The sequence below is a fragment of the Haliotis rufescens genome, unplaced genomic scaffold, assembly GCF_023055435.1.
Source record: "Haliotis rufescens isolate VD_foot unplaced genomic scaffold, xgHalRufe1.0.p SCAF_20, whole genome shotgun sequence".
Taxonomy (NCBI): Eukaryota; Metazoa; Mollusca; class Gastropoda; order Lepetellida; family Haliotidae; genus Haliotis; species Haliotis rufescens.
Window position 1 is genome coordinate 3,085,287 of NW_025963891.1, and position 19,468 is coordinate 3,104,754.

Below are 19,468 nucleotides of genomic sequence, written 5' to 3' on the forward strand. Positions count from 1 at the left end.
TTCAGCAATCCACGCTTGTCGTAAAAGGCGAATATGCTTGTCGAGAAAGGCGACTAAAGGGATCGGGTGATCAAGTTTCCTGACTTTGTTGATGCATGTCATCGTATTCCAATTGCGTGGATCGATGTTCATGATGTCAACTACTGGACTGTCTGGTCCAGACCCGATTATTTACAGACCGCCGTCATATTGATGGAGTATTGCTGAGTGCGGCGTTAAACAACAACAACAAAAAACAAGAAGAAAGAAACACTGTACATGTTATATATACTATATGCATGGAGCTGGTACTTGATATGACGAGTCCCTCATCACTAAGATAGATGGGTAAAATAGGTTTTCAGCAACCCAAGCGTACCGTAAAAGGCGACTCTGCTTGTCGTAAGAGGCGACTCACGGGATCGGGTGGTTAGGCTCGCTGACTTGATTGATGCTTGCCATCGATTCCAATTGTGTGGATCGATGCTCATGATATTAATCACTGGATTGTCTGGTTCAGACTCGATTTTTTACAGACCGCCGTCATATAGCTGGGATATTGCTGAGTGCGGCGTTAAACAACCAACCAAACAACCATCATGACTACATACGAGGTGGACACTGCATGGTACAGGAATAGTTTACATCAATGGTTACATGACAATACGGTCGGAACCAAATTATGTTCTATGTGGTAAATTGAGGGTGTTAAAACAGGCTATATATCACAGCGCAGGTGACAACAGTACCCACGGAAAATGAATAGACCATGCCCTACACTGAGTATCCAATTGGACAATTAACCTATGGTAATAGCACAAATAGTGATACTTTAATTCTCACGTGGTTTTGAACAGAGAGTGATTCCGAATAAACACATTAGATGTCAATATGAGACAAGAGGTATTTTTTGGATTGAGATAACGTGACAATTTTTTGTGAAATATGTAGTGATGTTCTTCTCCCCCGTGTCAACTATGAATGTCAGAAGTGGAAACCTGTGAAAAATGACTCACAGCTTGCTTCAATCCATTATTACCAGGCAGATGTTACTCCACTGATTGTCGTGTCAAACACCAACTTCGAGTGTGGATGAAAAACAACACGGACGTATTCACATTATTTTCGACAGAAACAATATATCTGTAATTGTGTATCCCAAGCAAAAAACACGCAGTTCCCATTTGGTTAGAAAAGTGTTTTCGACGTCGGTTGATCATGCGATCCTTCTTTCTGGTTGTATCGATTGAGATGACAAAGCGGAAGAAGCGTCTCACAAATATCGGTAAACCTAGCTATATTTTTTTTTCTTCTTCCCATCAGTGATATTGCGTACATGTCCCCCTCACATGATCACTTGATGTTTCGTGTCAGACATGTACGATGTGTGTGGGATGGGGTTATTGCATGTCTTTCTTTACGGTTTAGAGGGATGTCAAGGAAGTGATGGAAATGTGTGCATGATGCTGCAGCAGCAGGAGATGGAGAGTGGTGTTTACATGAACAAACTAGTCAGAGTCTCTCTCAGCTGTGTGTATATATTATATCATTGTAAAGGCACCAACAGAGTACGTAATAGTGGTCTGTAGGTGAGCATACTATAGTTCAAACTGAGTCACATTTTCTTTTTGTATCATACTACAGACTCAAAATTAATTCGCCCCCGTGCCTGCCCTGAGAGCAGAATATAAAAACCGGCATTGGACATGTATTTTTCACACATTCCCCAACAATCTCCTTCACGGCTACTGGTTTCTGAAAGAAAAGGGTTAATCTCCGCTGGGATTCCCCGTCATCATAAGCGTGTTCATTTCTTGTTCATAAACAAGTTCACCGTGTGTACTGTAAAACTGTATGTGTTTGGGGATCTGCTTTTTCATATCATGTAGTCGGTATCAGATCGTAACACTTCAGCTTGTCCGCTGAAGAGCGACACAAAGTCATTATTTTCGCTGACTTTGCGAGGAGTTCTTGTTTATGGTGGGGCCTTTGGGGTAGCACAGCTGTAAAAGTGTTCGCTTGTCACGCCAAAAGCCCGGGTTCAGTTCCACACATGTACATGGGTACAATGCCTGAAGCCACTTTCTGGTGTTTCCTGTGGTGATATTGCTGGAACATATATTGTTGCTAAAAGAGGCATAAAACTATTCTCAATCAGTCTTGTTTATGAAATGCTTTAAAAAATGCAGTACGCTCACCTCGGATGTTATAAAAAGTGTCCGTGGTTGACATTGTTAGATTACTGGACACAATGGTCTCATCGTCAGCTGGTCGGTTAAGTGCTACGTTTATACAGTCTTGTCCTCATTGTATGAATATTTATACTGCAGGAACTGACACAACAAAGCGAAAGTCAATTCTAAAATGATTTATTGCATATCTAGTTATTCATACACGTATTGTGATTGAACACAATCAGTAAATATGCACATTTATACACATTTGTTTTTTAAATGTCGGTTTTTCTGAATCCTCTTTAAATGACATTTCCATGGCAAGGACACGATTGGCGCCATCGTCATACTTGATGTTTTTATGCCATTGGTATACCATCAATACACATACAGATACATCTCACCCATGAGTTGATGTGATCATTGTGTCAAATACATACTGAGCTGATGTTGACTAAGTGAAGTAATTTAAGCCCAGGTTTTCAAATCTCGGTTACTTTACGTCTTCCCGGGGCAAGGGAGTTTACTGAATATAAAAGTCCAGTTTATACCCTTGCCAAACTAGGATGGAATTATTGAGTTTTGGCTGGACTAACGAGTCTATGCATAGTCTAATCAAAATCGTGAAACGAAATCGACATCCGGTTCGTAAACTACCCTGCAGATTTCGGTTGATTTCAGGATTTGCAAAGTATGTGTACCGTCAACTTTGTGTCAACAGATATTTTCCAGATCTGTTTTAAATCAAGGTGATCGTGTGATTTGATGCACTTCGCGGAGTAAGACCCGTTGTATCGTCTTGTCTGGGCGCCGCCTTTTTGTTTGAAGCAAATGCAAGTGATATGATAGGTGGACTCTGATTGCCAATAGGAGAAACATAGAAAGGACATAACCCAGAAGTCCCAGCCTATTTCGGCAAGGGTGGAAACAAGGACTTTTACAGTCAGTTAACTCCCTTGCCTCGGGAAGATGGTTACGTTATTGCCAATGTTACCCCCAAACAATCGTTAAATACTCAACGACGCGTCAATTAAGGTTAGCAGAGCCTAACATGTTGTTAAATTTAATCTCACAGTTAACACTTCATTCAAGGGAAGTAACTCTACTTTGCTGGGGATGTTGTGATGCTCTTCGGCAGAGTTCGTCCTTCAGTGTATGAGTCATTATCTTGGATGTTGTGCTGCTCATTTGTTGTGGCCGTCCCTCAGTATAGGCGTCAGTGTCTTGGATCCTGTGATCTATGGTGTACGTTTCCCAAACTGACACCCACCATCAATTAATAACTGACTTCCGTCTGACCAATATTCGCTTCGTCATTACGTCAGGTCCTATTGAGCCCTGACACTGAACGATTAATCTGCCAGACTTGATTATCAGACAACCAACGTCTGGCCATTATCCCATTCAACCTGATATGAAACACGTCTGACTCGCTGGCTGGACGTATAAATCATAAATCATGAGAGAAGTTGTCAACGATGTAAACCCTGCTGACGTTCCATACATATAATGGATGGCTCGGAAAATGATCACTTATTGAAAATGATCACAACATGCTTACCTCTATCAAACAACTGCAGAAAAGGTCATGGAACTCATTTCATGACGTGTCTAGAAATAACTATGAAGGTGAAAGCTGCACTACATGGAATTAAAACACCACAATCAGGACTGCTGCTCCAGTTATATGTCGGTGCCTAACTCTAACAAAGAGTATTCCTGTACATGTGACAATATATGACTTATTAATTCAAAATACACAGATATCAATATCCGAGAAATGTCTATTTGTATGATCGAATCACATACCTTGTCTCAATATATCAGTGTTTCTGTCTCTCAACATTGTCGGTTTTGAGATTTGGGCCAAGATTGGCTCTGCGGTGTGAGGCACCGCAATTGGCTGTGCATATTTGAGTTCCTCAGTCGAGCAGGGATGTCCCCCGCTCCCTTGCCTTAACCCGCAAAGGCAGATTGGCACTATTTCAGTGTTTGATTTGTCAGTAACATACTAGGTTCAATCAATGTGGAAATGGTCTTCGATCCACTTCCCTTGGCCTTCCATTTACATTGGCGAGTGAGTGAGTGAGGCTGGTTTAACGTCGCTTTGAACAGTTCTTTTTATTCAGTTCTATCAAGGCGTGTCAGCTTGATATTGGATGAAAGCCTTTTAAGTTTCAAACGTTTACCACTTATGGTGCCAGAAAACCAAAAAGCATAATCAAATCAAATCTTGGATTCGAACCCAGGATCATAGGTTTCTGACCTGTGATACTGATATTTATTTTACAGTATACGGTGTTATACAAACTGATAAACACAGCTGCTTGTTACTTTTATACTTAATATATATATATATACTATTGTAACATGCAAATAACTGAAAACAATTTCGAATGAATGAAATTATACAGTATGCGTTGATCTTCTATTTACTAAATGATAGCCTTTGTTTTCCTACAGGTCGAGCCGACCTATCGGACGAGAAACTGTTGATACGGACGCTACTGGAGGACTATGCTAAGCTTGGTAAGATGGGGCGACCGGTGAAGCAGCAAAACGACACTTTGCCCATCTACTACGGTCTCAGCCTCATACAGATCCTCGATCTGGATGAACGCAACCAGATCCTCAGCACGAACGTGTGGGCGTCGTATGTGAGTCCCATCTTGGCACATAACGTGTGGTTTTACCATTCATTGTTTGGTTTGTTTGTTTGTTGTTTGGTTGGCTGGTTGGTTGGTTTACTCACTAACTGACTGACTGACTGATAACTTGTTCATTTGTAAGTTTGTTTCTTTGTAAGTTTGTTTCTTTGTTCATTTATTCATTTATAACATGCATGTCGTATGAACCAACACGAGTACAACACGTTGAGATGGCAACACGGATTAGCAGTGTACATGTATTTAGATACTTAAACATAGATACAACATGTTACTGAAATGATCCCCATGGATATAATATTTATGTACACATTACAGCATGGATAAAACGGACAGTACGGACAGTAAAACATGTTATAGCATGTTTTATGGAGACATAAATATGGATATAACATGTTTTGTACGGAAGTTAAACATGTTATAGCATGTTTTTTTTAGACATAAATCTGGATATATAACATGATTTGTACGGATAGTTAAACATGTTATAGCATGTTTTATAGAAACAGCAATATAGATATAACAGGTTTGTAGAGAACGCCACGGACATTTCATTTAACATAGAAAACAACATGAATAAAACACGCATGATATAACATTGTTCACATCAGCAACATTGATATAACAATTTGTCTGCCATAACTTATTTTGTATTTACAACAAGATGGATATAATCTCATCGAGTGACCTGGTAAAGTTGTTTTTTTTCATAAAAGTGTGTCACAAACTTTGTCACAAGATAAGATCAAGGTGTTGTTTGACAACAACATTTTCGATATGTTCAATATTTTATATATTTTCTTGCTGTTCTTTGCGATCTTTTCACTCGGAAAGTAATAGTGCCATTGGGGCAACATTGAAGTAGTGTTCACAAAGTGTTATTTCACTCAAGTGTGATATTTTCTTTTCTGCTAAAACAATATGTCATTACTAAATACATAATAACATATATAACTCATTGTTCTTTTTCAGCAATGGACGGATATATACCTGAAATGGAACGTCAGCGACTATAACATCACCAATGTGCGTGTACCTACCGATTCAATATGGATGCCAGATATCAAATTGTATAACTAGTAAGTTCGACTGATGACGTGCGCTCAAGCAACACTTCAGCTTTATAATGAAAACATAAACGTTCTGATTAGAAAACGATTTCCGTTTTTCGCCCAAGGCGTGGAATATATGTTTAAATGTTTGGTTTATTGTTATGACGTATGCATCTAGGATCAAGGCCCATATTGAGCATCATGGCTTATCATGCATCGAGGACAACGTCACACATTGAGCAAAATGGCTTAGTGTGCATATGGGACCAAGTCCTACATTGAACACCATGACTTTTCATGCACCGAGGGCCATGTAGCACATTGAGCATCATGGCCTATCATGCATCGAGGATTTAGACAAATATGCTGAGCCAGGAACAGTTGGGCAGCAACCGGTACCCCGGCCGATACCCCTTGTCTGAAACAGTGCTCATCTCCGTCCTTTGTTCGCCTCTTTGCACACGAGAAATATCACGATGATTAGATAGCCCAATGTAATTGGCTTTTTTAACCCATAGAAGTAACTAAGGTCAATCATTTTCAAAGCATTTCCGTCAGTAATTTCGAGAAAAACTTCATATGTCTGTTCAAGCATGAACATATTCAATTTATTGCGATGATACTTGGTTAACATGCATCCTTATCGATTTGGCTTCTACAGAGACACCCCATCATATGCCCCTTATCTGTATCACCCTCCCCTCCCTTTCCTCCTGCACCAGAATACGGAGTTTGATATCATATATGCACAAATACCATGCCAATGGCCTGCGGGCAGTTGTGACACGTCACATGTCCTCAATGATGTAAACGTATTTGATAATCTTCTAAAAGCTACAGCAAAGTAACTGTTTACTGAAATGTTTTCATCCAATTGATCTAGTAATATTTGCTTTCAGGATGTTCAGGGCTGTAAGAGACCAAAATAAACACTCTGCTGAGACAAATCAATCTAAAATCAATAGTAACTAATCACTGATCTTTCGAAAGGCGATGATATATTGATATCTGTTTTGGAAAACAACATTAGTTTTACAAAACACTCTTTTCAGCCTATCATCGTTGTAAAAATAACATAATTCAAATGGTGTATTTGTAGATTGTTACCAGTGTACATAACCAAATAATTATGCCATAAATTATTTTATTATGGATATCGTCTCGAATATTTTTATGTCACAAGCCCAGTTTTGCTGTACGACACCAATCAGGGTACACTGTTCCCTTCAATTGAACCAATCACCAATCAGCTGCAGGGTACCACGTATACTTACACCCAACCAATCAAATACCACGTTCCCTTGAATCACAGCTATCAGGGCATCACTGCCCCTAAACTGATCAGGTTACCATGTTCACTTGAACGTAACTGAAAAGGTAACCATGTTCACTTGAACTTAACTGATCAGGTTACCATGTTCACTTGAACTTAACTGATCAGGGAACCATGTTCACTTGAACTTAACTGATCAAGGAACCATGTTCACTTGACCTTAACTGATCAGAGCACCATGTTCACTTGAACGTAACTGATAAGGTAACCATGTTCACTTGAGCGTAACTGAACAGGTAACAATGTTCACTTGAACTTAACTGATCAGGGGACCATGTTCACTTGAACTTAACTGATCAGGGCACCATGTTCACTTGAACTTAACTGATCAGGTAACGATGTTCCCTTGAACTTAACTGATCAGGGGACCATGTTCACTTGAACTTAACTGATCAGGAGACCATGTTCATTTGAACTTAACTGATCAGGGTACCATGTTCACTTGAACTTATCTGATCAGGGGACCATGTTCTCTTGAACTAAACTGATCAGGGCACCATGTTCACTTGAACTTAACTGATCAGGGCACCATGTTCTCTTGAACTTAACTGATCAGGAGACCATGTTCACTTGAACTTAACTGATAAGGTAACCATGTTCACTTGAGCGTAACTGAAAAGGTAACAATGTTCACTTGAACTTAACTGATCAGGGGACCATGTTCACTTGAACTTAACTGATCAGGGCACCATGTTCTCTTGAACTTAACTGATCAGGAGACCATGTTCACTTGAACTTAACTGATAAGGTAACCATGTTCACTTGAACTTAACTGATCAGGAGACCATGTTCACTTGAACTTAACTGATAAGGTAACCATGTTCACTTGAGCGTAACTGAAAAGGTAACAATGTTCACTTGAACTTAACTGATCAGGGGACCATGTTCACTTGAACTTAACTGATCAGGGGACCATGTTCACTTGAACTTAACTGATCAGGAGACCATGTTCATTTGAACTTAACTGATCAGGGTACCATGTTCATTTGAACTTAACTGATCAGGGTACCATGTTCACTTGAACTTATCTGATCAGGGGACCATGTTCTCTTGAACTAAACTGATCAGGGCACCATGTTCACTTGAACTTAACTGATCAGGGCACCATGTTCTCTTGAACTTAACTGATCAGGAGACCATGTTCACTTGAACTTAACTGATCAGAGCAACATGTTCATTTGAACTTAACTGATCAGGGTACCATGTTCACTTGAACTCCATGCACTCAACCAATTATGGTACTTACTTTTCGGGCACTAGATCAATCGGATGCAGGTTTGTTACTTTGTTTAAGCAGACCTATTTTCTTTACATTTCATGGCATTAAAATATCAAAAACGATTTGGGGTCGTTTTCTTCTAATTATGTTCTTGTATTGTATGTAGAAAAATGAATCAACACAATCTTACTCTAAAACAGTTATCTTACACTGACCCGTTGAATGTTTATAAACATCAGTATGGTTTAAAACAACTACAACGTAAGCGCCAACATATTTAAACATTCCACACAGGCTCCTGTTTATTTGAAGTATCACGATCTGTTCCAGATGGCGTGCTTTTTAGGCTGATACATTTCCACATTATTTGTTGAGCAAAGAGAAAATTGGACAAATTTCTCCTTGACTGAATTAAATAATACCCGAGAAAACGGGTGAATGTGCACAAAACATGACATTCCCAGCATCCTGGGGATTATAAAATCTAGAATAGAAGGAGCTGAAAGGTTTTGCATTGCCATATCATGTAACCGTGTACTCACTCACTGCTGGGCGAACAGAGGTATAATTCAAATATATTTGCTTCACCTGATACATGACCTGTGCAATATATCATGGTGATTTATGTAATAAACTTTCTCACATTATCCGGTACCACAAAGAGACATCGCCTGAACCAAAGAATTGCCCTGACGATGTAGGATATAATAACTACATGTGACGTCATGAAAAATGTTTTTGAGGTAAACACCTGAGGGAAAATTATATTTTTCAGCCCCTCACTCCCCTGAATATCAAACCAGCTGTTCCTCATGATGCTATATAGTATTATTAAACAGAAGTAAAACAGTACCTAAATACATTCATTGGTTTTAATGTTTTGTGAAGTGTTCAAAATGTTATAAGAGCTAGTTTTATTTCTCGCCACCTTTGTTACAGCGCCGACACTCGACTGGAAGAAAAGAGGGATGCTTTGGCTGTCATCTCTCATGATGGAGGCGTTGTATGGATCCCACAAGCTGTTTTTAAGAGTTCTTGCTCTATTGATATTCGGCATTTCCCCTTCGATGTTCAGACATGCGTTCTGAAGTTTGGTTCTTGGACATATGATGGATCTAAGTTGGACCTGGAATTCTTATACACAGTGAAAGGTTTTGAAATGACTGACTATATTCCTAGCAACGAATGGGATATTCTAGATTCTTCAGCTAAGAAGAATGTGAAATATTACCCGTGTTGTCCAGAACCGTATGTTGACCTGACTTTCACGCTGAAGATCAGCAGGAAGGTGGCGTTCTACAACTACATCCTCATCCTGCCCTGTGTCCTCCTCTCTTCACTCACCCTCGTTCTCTTCTGGCTCCCCCCAGAGTCCCCAGCCAAAATGCAGCTAGGTTAGTATTACTGTTAACTAACGGTACACACGTAATGAATCAGCTGTTTATCGTGTACTAATGGAACAGATAGACCGTTACTTTGCACGTAAGGGTCATATAGTTATACATAAAGCATATTGAAAACAAGGGGATCATATAGGCCGCTTGTTGTGTATTTATAGAACATTCATATCATTATATTCTACTAAGGGGATTAGATAATCAGTTATTATTATCATTTCATACCGCTAAGTGCGGCATTAAAACAACAAACAAACTTGTCTGACTAGTATTCTGTCTTATCACTCGCTATCCGAAATGAACCATCAACGTAGGATATATGTTCACCCCGAAATCAATGTTACACAATTTAATCAGTCTACTAGCCACAAAATTTAATGCGTTCTGAAATTAATGCGAATGGGCCTACCATTAAAATTGCCAATCAGCAAATCACTAATCAGCACATGACAAGGCTGGAAACTCAGATATAGCTAAAGGTGATAACAGTTCGCATAAAAATGCGAGCCAAGGACACACATTAATTTCATCCTCGCATTATTTTAATGATGTACTATGCATTTGTTATACGTTCTTCTCTCGTTTTTCAGGAAATGACTACATATATACTGCTTTTGACTTTTTTCAGGAATGAATATATTCGTTGCTTTCTTTGTGTTGCTTCTTCTGCTTGCTGAATCAACCCCGCCAGCAGCATCCTCCATCCCCCTGATCGGTAAGTACCATCACTTGTCGATGTTCATCTATACACGAAGAGCGAGAATCTGTAGAGGAAACTGATTTCCTACCCATGTGTATAGCACAAGCGTAGGTGACTTTGATTCCATGTCTTTGATTGATGAGTGAACGCATACGTAACTTACGGGCTGTGTAAGAAAGGGTAATTCTATGTTCTTCATCTACCAGAGAAAGCCTGTTAATGAGGTAACCCCAGAACTGCACAGGAGAGCTCGCCGACTGATCAGTGAAAGCGCAGCACCTTAGGCTTATAGAGGAAGAGTTGGTTTTCTGTCGGTGAATGATAAGCGAAAATTTGGATAACCTTGGGGTTACGATAGGAATCTATTTTTCTTGTCAGTGATCGATGTGTTGAGGATCTAACTGTATGATGGGTTCAGGGGTTCGGCCGAGTGCCCGTGCACCGTGCACAGGGCATGTATTGCAGTAATGATACACTCAACTACTGGTTCATTCAACATAATCTCAATGATGGGGTCGATATGTACACGGGGTGGTAGTATATCATGGTTTGGCATGTCAGTTACTATGTTAAGAAAGGTTAAGTTTCTTGGGCAATGGCGCATCAATTTCAAAACCACGCATCGAAATCTTTAAAAATCTGTATAAAAGTATGTTTCGTGTTCCAAAACATATCTTCAGTGTTACTGTCAGCCCTCAATACAAGTGTATCTTGATGATATGCTGCAAGTAATTGGTGATTCACTCACTACCAAATTAAAATAAAAATATTTTTTTTCTTTACCGAAAAGTATAAATTTCTTTTGACGCCTCATTACTTTTGTTGTCAATAAAACGGGATAAGGTCAAAAGGCCCCCCTCTCTCATCAAATAAACAAACACGCCGAGAGCTATTTAATTATTTTTAGTAAGAATAATATTGACGCATCTCAGTGAACTGAAGAATCGACATCGCAGCTGTTTTATCTATATATAAAATGTCTTGATGTCATATTTCCACTTCGCGCAGATATTCATGCGTCACGCCCCGCATTTCAACGAAAGAGGTCGATTTTGGTCTGCAGGGCCTCGTAATGAAATCCATGAAAACATATTGTAATTACGGTCAAATGCGGTTCCTATGAGGGAACAATTTGCAACGTTATCATATATGTAAAGAAAGGGAAGTTCCGCGTTTGACACTTTCTAGCCTGTATTAGCGGCTCCTTTGATCGTGTGTCCCACCCATTAAAGGGCGGCCCATGCATTCAGATGAAAGAAAATGTTTCCTGAACATAACCCCTAGCTGTACGAATAGCTGATACCTAAATTGAAATGTTACGTGATGTTCTGGTTTTATATTCCTAGTTGTTGCCGTAAGTAAATTAGTCTATTTATTGAAATAAAAGTTGAATCAAAGAATTTGATTTTATGAACTGTTAGTGATTTCGTTGAAGCACATTGCCAGTCAATCTTTTTCTTGAAAGATGAAAGTGTCCTGGTGTATAAATGATGGATCCAATATGCTTTCTAAAGATGCTTTTAAAAAATGAAATGAAACCTAATTCATGGATTCAAATTCAAAATATGCTTAGCATGCGGTCTCTACACAAGTTACGATAAAATGGCTGGCTATATCATTCCTAATTAGACTGTGCAGATATTTATGTCACTTTGTTTTGATACAAATATATTCTCATTGAAATGACAAGAACCGTCCCCGTGAAGATACGGGTTGGAATGTTCTTCTATAACCCATGCTTGTCGTAAGAGGCGACTAACGGGATGGGATTGGGTGTCATCGCTTTCCACTAGCATACATCGATGCTCATGATGTATAAATATATATAATTCTACTGATCAGCTATGTTATGACGGATTTTTTGTTGCAGGTGCATACTACTGTCTTAACATGATATTAATCACGCTGTCAACACTACTGTCAGTCATTGTGGTCAACCTGTATTTCCGGGGATCAAGAACAACTGTTCCACGTCTGTTGAAGAAGGTCAGTTGGTGCTGTCACAGTACAACTAATTTTACAACCTCATGAAAATCCTCTTCACGAGACTTATTTGACAGCGAAACCTAGTAAACTCGAAATCCGGAATGCAATACCGATTTCTAAAAACAGAACACACCGGTCGTCTTGAAATTCGGACAATTCAACATATTAGCCATAGGGATAGAAAAATGGCGTGTAATTACTTTTAGATATTGACACGTGTACGTTTCACCGATTCTCAATGCTGATTGGTCAATTGAAGTGACATGACGTCGCATTACTATATGTTTTAGAACAATACCACATGACGTCACAAATTGATAACATGACGTCTTGTGAACAAAACATTGACTTCTATGACGTTTTTCTTTTGGGATGACTTGACATACTTGTTTTTTAATATGGTGTATTATAATGACTATTGACCGCTCGGAATAGAATATAATCTGTCCTTCAGGGCTTAAATCATTCCTTTATCAGTACAGAAGTCTATAATTCCTCGTCGCTTGTTGGTAATTATTGGTAATTTATCCCTTATACTGTTTATCTCTACAGACCCGTACTATTCTTGCCGACCGAATTCAGCCCATGCACGGCTTCCTATTGGCCACTAACCCTCATTTAACGAGCTTACCAGTTTGTGCAGGCGGATTGGCGTCACAACTTTTCGTTTTGGGTTAAGATAACGTCTTTTTGAATTACGACATTATGTAAGGACGTCCTGTTTCAATGTGCACATTGCATCTTACCTTTATCCTGACACAGTAGGTGTTGCGGTACATATTGAGTGGTAACTGTCTGACAATATATGGTCAAATTGTTTCATGTTTTTCAATTCTTACCATTTTGAAATAATTCTAATGTTTTCTTTTTCTTTGTTCTCGTGTTGCAGACAGTGCATGATGTATAGTTCCATTTAAAAGATTCTTACTTTCAAACATCATGAAAAATATTTGAATTAAGAGATAAAAATATGATCATTCACTAAATATTTTATCTTGTCAAGTACCTGCCCTCGATTAGTATCTGACAAGGCATCGGCCTTCAATCAGGATCCCTGGAAGTGACCTGTCAAGATGTTGAAAATAAAAAAAAGTATCTACCTGTATTTGATAGTCCCCAAGTGTATAATATACATTTGTAATGTAATCAAATATAACGCATTGTCTAACATTTTGTTTTGCACTCAAACATTAATGTTCTTCTTCTACAGATTATGTTGGACGGGTTTGCGCGTATCTTCTGTATGCGGAACCAACTGGTAGACAAAGGCGAAGAGGACCAGATCGCGGCGGCCACCGCAGCCAACTACGTCAAGAACAACCGAGAGAAGAAACACAGTGACTTCAAGTATGACCGAGTGGGTTGTTACGAGCTTCAGACAGAAGAGAGCTGGCGTGGTATTTCTAACGGCAACAGCATGCATACTCCATCAGGGGAGGCGGATGCATCTTTTGGACATCAGTTTTCTGCTCTTGAAGCGGAGGTGCGAGAAATACGGCGACATATGAAACTGATGTGGGATAAATCCTCACACAGAGAAGAAAAGGAGAGACTTGCTCGGGAGTGGAAGGTCATGGCGCTTGTGCTCGATCGTCTCTTTTTCTTTCTGTATCTGGTAGCCATATTTGCTTCAGCGTTCACAATATTTGAAACGACGATGGACAAGCCAACGAAATAAAAAGATCTGAGACATCAATTATCTGTTAGAACGAGTGACATGACCTAAACGTTGAGTTCTTGGAACGACATATTGAATTGTTGTTTCATGTTCGCCTTGGAACTGGGACAGCAACTTACCTGTAATGTGAAGCAGTTACTTGCATAGTAATGACAAGATGTTTTTCATGTGGTCTTTTGCACTACACACATAAAGGTCTTGCATAACTACCACTTTGTTTCAGACCTTTGCCTCACCTTCAGTGTGGCGTACGTGTAGTATGTGAATGTTGACTGCTGGGCGTTCTCTAACACTATAGTTGCATCATCCCAGCCAACAGAATTACATGATCGCAACGTTGCGGGGACCTTCAGCCTTCCTTTAACTTTTAATGCAACGTTGAATCTACCTTCACGTGGACATGATACACTTTAATATACATTTTAGTATACGTGGACATTCAAATGTGCAAATGGACATTTACAATAGCCAGTGACTTGATCTTAATGTTTAGCAAGCATGCATTCTTTATAAATGTGTTGACGAGACTTTGTACGCGTGGAAAATAGTACATGCGACCAGTGTACAGTCGTGATGCTATGACAATAAGTTGAGTACACTTCAAATCAGGATTTGCGCGAATCTCCGATTCACCCTGATTAGGATCCTTGGTCCTCAGTGCTCGCATTTTTCACCAAAGTTGCAAAAGTCTACACCATCTGCATTACCGCAGTGTACCTGTCGCATTACACCGACACTCCGCCATATAACCCAACTCAATCACTACATCAGTTTTGCTTACATTGTATGTATACATTGTATTTCATGCATGTACATTGCAAGCGTGGGGATACTGTATGGACGAAAAAGGTTATCATTTAATTCATGTTAGACCTAAGAATGTAATGTACATGTATACACGTGTGATATTTTTCGTAGAAGTGGTTGGCACTAGACGTGTATTTATCAGTGTTACAAGTCGTCAACATTACTGCGTGTGCCTACATAGTGGTTAGGAACATAGGCCACGTGGGTTCAAGCCTTGTGATGGCAGAACCTTTTCTGAACCAGCATTATTATACGTCCGTTCATCAGCACTATAGGTATGATCTCTGAACAAATACGCATATACCAAGGCAAGTATTGCGATATCGGAACAGCTACACGCATTACATGGTATGCGATTTCGGAAGAGCTACATGCATTACATGGTATGCGATTTCGGAACAGCTACACGCATTACATTGTATGCGATTTCGGAAGAGCTACATGCATTTCATGGTATGCAATTTCGGTAACGTATAAGGAAATGAAATTAGAATAACAAGTAAAGTGGTTATGGAACGGTGAGATGTCAGTTACCAACAAACAACTGTGTGTATTACAGATACAGTGATTGAGGAACGGCGCGATGCAACTCAAGAGATGAAGGAAAGAAGTCAGCTGGTTAAGCAATTGTAATCATTAGGCTCTGTGATTGCTTGCTGGTACTGTGTTCGCCGCCAACGGCATCATTCTTTATGACGCTAAGTCTTGTGCTAAGATAATCATTTTAGAAAAGACAATAAGAAAATTCAAAACGTCCACTCCAGAGAATAATCAGTATCGATTATCTGCCGAACAGCTTCAGTAAGCCGTAAAAAGGATTTAACGTGATGACACCGGGTGTTCGCGAAATGGGGAAGCATTACCTGCTCTTCCGGAGGCAACAGCAGATATCATCTGAGTGTAGTCCAGAGAAGGAATTACATGCATGGAACAATCCAGACCAGGAGAGTACATTACTTTGCTGTGGCACAGTCGTGATGTTTATATTGTTTCATGTCGATGATACTATATGGGATTGCTACTGCTGCTATTTATCAACTTTCGATGTGAACAACTACCTATGCCATACTATGGCGCCCTATGTATCAGATCGGCAACAGATTGAATTGGTGTCATCATCAGGAACAGAGTGAAGCTGCTACCGACAGAGAACTGATTCCATATACCAGATTCATTCACTCACTTCATCATTCAATTTGACATCATCTAATCCTATGTCACGGACGTAACTCCTCACCTATCGCTGAGACTTGAAGAATGCCTTATCTCTGCACTACAAACGGATGCTACATGGATGCACTGACTTACTCCTATAATTATGGAACCGTGATTTCATTTCACCCTGTTGGTTGCACATCACATCACTGAAGATGGGTGCGCATCACTGTATATCACCAAAGGTGGTTGCACATTATCAAGATGTTGCACATGACACAAACGTATTGTACATCTTTCTGATCGTTGCAGCTCACAAATACCACTCCAATGGCATGGCGTAAACCTAACTTGCAACCAGTCTCTTTTTAGCAGATGTTTTGATGTGAATGTCTGAAACACCTAGTCATAAACAAGTTACGTTTTATGATATTTGGACTTGAATTACGTCGTGCTTCAGAGTTCTTTCTTTTTAAATCAAATCAATACATTCATTTCCTACCATGTGGACTGGCATGTTTGGTAAAAGTGTGTTCAAGTCCAGCCTGGTATTCCTGGTCATGAAGCATAAGCCATTTTTGACAAAATATGTTTGGATGATACAATTAAGTTTCCGAAGATGTGTCTTACGGTTTGGTATGCCATCATAAATACACTTGATGTGTCTTTTGACATTTCATACATATTCTAAGAATGTCTAGGAACACAAAATCTGTGTAATATAAAATACCCCAAGTGGAATTACATAGTGTATGAAGTAAAATGAAATATTGTACTTCTTGACATTCAACAACATAATGGAACACATTGAAAATAAGTCTCAATAAATTCGAGAAAGGAATACATGAACTTCTTAATGAAATATTTTCCTAAATATATTTATAAATATACTAATTTTGAATGTTCGTCTTCATTGCATTTTATGATTCGTAAAGTGTATTAGTGATTTGTTTTTATGTATATAGACATATCTTTCAATAAAAGTGTTGATCACGTTGAACTTGCATGTTCAGTATTAGTTTGACAAAGCAGTATATTAGGGTGTTTGCCTGGTCAGTCTTTGCTTTTTACGTTTTACAAATGTTGTCAAAACCTGAACTCATGAGCGCATATGCAAATAAACCCACAAAACCCTTTCAATATTCATTGCACGATCCCAACTATGTCATGAGCAAAACGACTGACTGTTCAGATATTCAGTCTGCAATAGTTCCAATATTTATTTGGTACATACATTCAGCCTAAACATATGTACCTCAATGATTCAACTATCACTTCATTAAAAAATAAAGGTTAAAAAACCCAATCAATATGGCTACATGCTTTTGCATATTCTGTGCATGCGTCATTCCTCTCCTCAATGCCCCTAGGGAGTCTAAACCTCTTAACTCTTAACACTATGATTGCAATCTGAGACGTCAGCTCTGGTTTACTGGCGTCGAAGGCACAGGGTAATTTGTATAATTTTTCTCCCATTAGGAAAATACAGTTTAGTCAGGTAATCTAGATTGTGTCTGACTTGCGCCCTGCGTATCCATGCACCAAATCCCGGTTATAAGTTCATGGGCGTTTGCCATACATTGGCACTTGCACTGCCCTGCTCTCTTTGACTTTCACCCAGGGACGTCCTGCTGCGCCTTGTCGAACTGGATTTGGCTTTAATTGAAAGATAAACATTATCTGTTTTCAGATTGGCAGGTGTTGTTGAGTATTCCATTTGGAACTGCGGCGTTAGCTGGAGGTTTCAAATTTTAAAATTGAGCAAATCATTAGCATTAGCAAATCTGAAAACAGTTCATGTTTATCGGCAGTTGAAATACAAACATTATGAGTAATGTTTCCTCGTATACGTTGTTTCTTCGTGAACACTCACAGCGGTGGGCCATACATGGAAGACATGACGCCACTATACCTTAGATGAAGTCATATAATTCCATAGCAGAACCCGCTAAATAGAAGTTGTACTGAATAGCACGTTTTTTTTCAAGACACTGTTTCAAGAAGACTATTCATACCTTGTGCAAACTTCGAAACATTTCCTAGATCTAATTCCCTTCATGGACGAGCTGCCATCAGATTACAGCACACACTCGTCATTGTATGACTTTCTCTGGTTGTTCCGTTCAATCAGCTACATTGTTTTCACAGTTAAGAACAAGCTCAACTGAAAGTCAGTCAACACTCTGTCTGCCACTGACGTATGTTCAGTAGTTATATGCCCGCACTTGATCACGTTATATCTTCCACGTTTTTCACCCTTCACTTTTAATAACATAAACAAGCAGATAAAAAGTCGGATTGATAAAAATATGAAATAAATAAGAAACCGATTAAATAATATAAGCATGCCTCTTTTTGTGTCTAAACCGTAATGCTCTTAAATACACTTCTGGTTTTCAATATTATTGTTTGTTAATCAATATTTTGCTATGCTGTTTTTGTTTCCATATGAAATAGATAAGTTGGTTAAACTATATTCGGAGCCAGGGATAGCAGTTAGCGGAACGTATACATGCGCCAATGTACTTTATTGAAAACGTAAACGCCACAGAATAGTCTTGCATATCTCCCGAAATAAATTTCATAGGACGTAAAAGGCAAAGAAGTGATAAACATTTTATGAATGAAGCACTGAAACAGAATGATGACACCAGGTGTTCTCGAAAAGTGTAAGCATACCTTGCTCTATCCGTAGCACCGCCATTCTCACAATGTTCATTATTAAAGTAACTGGCGGCGAGCAGTTGGTGTGAAAACTCTATGTAAAGGTCATAAAGGTTTTGGATAGCATCGCGCATCAATTTTACGAATGACGTATACTATTTAGTAACACCCTCTGAATATCTACCATTGCATGTCTGAAATCACTTAACAAGGTCTTCGATGGTTCATCAAACCCAAAGCCACAGCCCCAGGCACTGTCAAACCTCTGTTCAATTATTACTCATTAATAATTACTGTGCCATTCTATGTCTCAGCATCGGAAAATTAGCAAGCTCCATCCTTCAATTCGTGCACTGCCCCCGGCACCTGGACAGCTTCAGCAACTTTAGGATGTCATCGTCTCCAAACCTGACTGAGTGAGATGTAGGCTAACCCAGCGCTAATACAGTCACAATTCCCATTTAACATACAAGATTTACGATAGTCGGAGATCGCTTTGTTGAATGATGATCACATAACATTTTCCACGCCCGTCCCCAGACAGGAATTGTTCATATCTTCGTACTGGAATCTAAGACATAAAGACTGATAAAAGACCATTAAGGGGCATGTGTGGGGAAAAGTGGACAATTGACCCTCTGCTCTCCTCGTTGCCTGA

General features: G+C 39.3%; 1 protein-coding gene across 4 annotated transcripts in view; it reads left to right on the forward strand.

The window, feature by feature from the left end:
* LOC124142709 (neuronal acetylcholine receptor subunit alpha-7-like) overlaps positions 1-17,452 on the forward strand; it is an 87,459-nt gene extending 70,007 nt beyond the window's left edge. For all 4 annotated transcript variants that reach the window (XM_046511303.2, XM_046511302.2, XM_046511301.2 and 1 more), the window contains 6 exons: positions 4,617-4,810; positions 5,792-5,898; positions 9,363-9,817; positions 10,449-10,535; positions 12,391-12,506; positions 13,717-17,452. In XM_046511303.2, the coding sequence (XP_046367259.1) occupies positions 4,617-4,810; positions 5,792-5,898; positions 9,363-9,817; positions 10,449-10,535; positions 12,391-12,506; positions 13,717-14,184 (1,427 nt within the window). In that variant the 3' untranslated portion in view covers positions 14,185-17,452. The remainder of the gene's footprint in view (positions 1-4,616; positions 4,811-5,791; positions 5,899-9,362; positions 9,818-10,448; positions 10,536-12,390; positions 12,507-13,716) is intronic.
* The last annotated feature ends 2,016 nt before the right edge of the window (positions 17,453-19,468 follow it).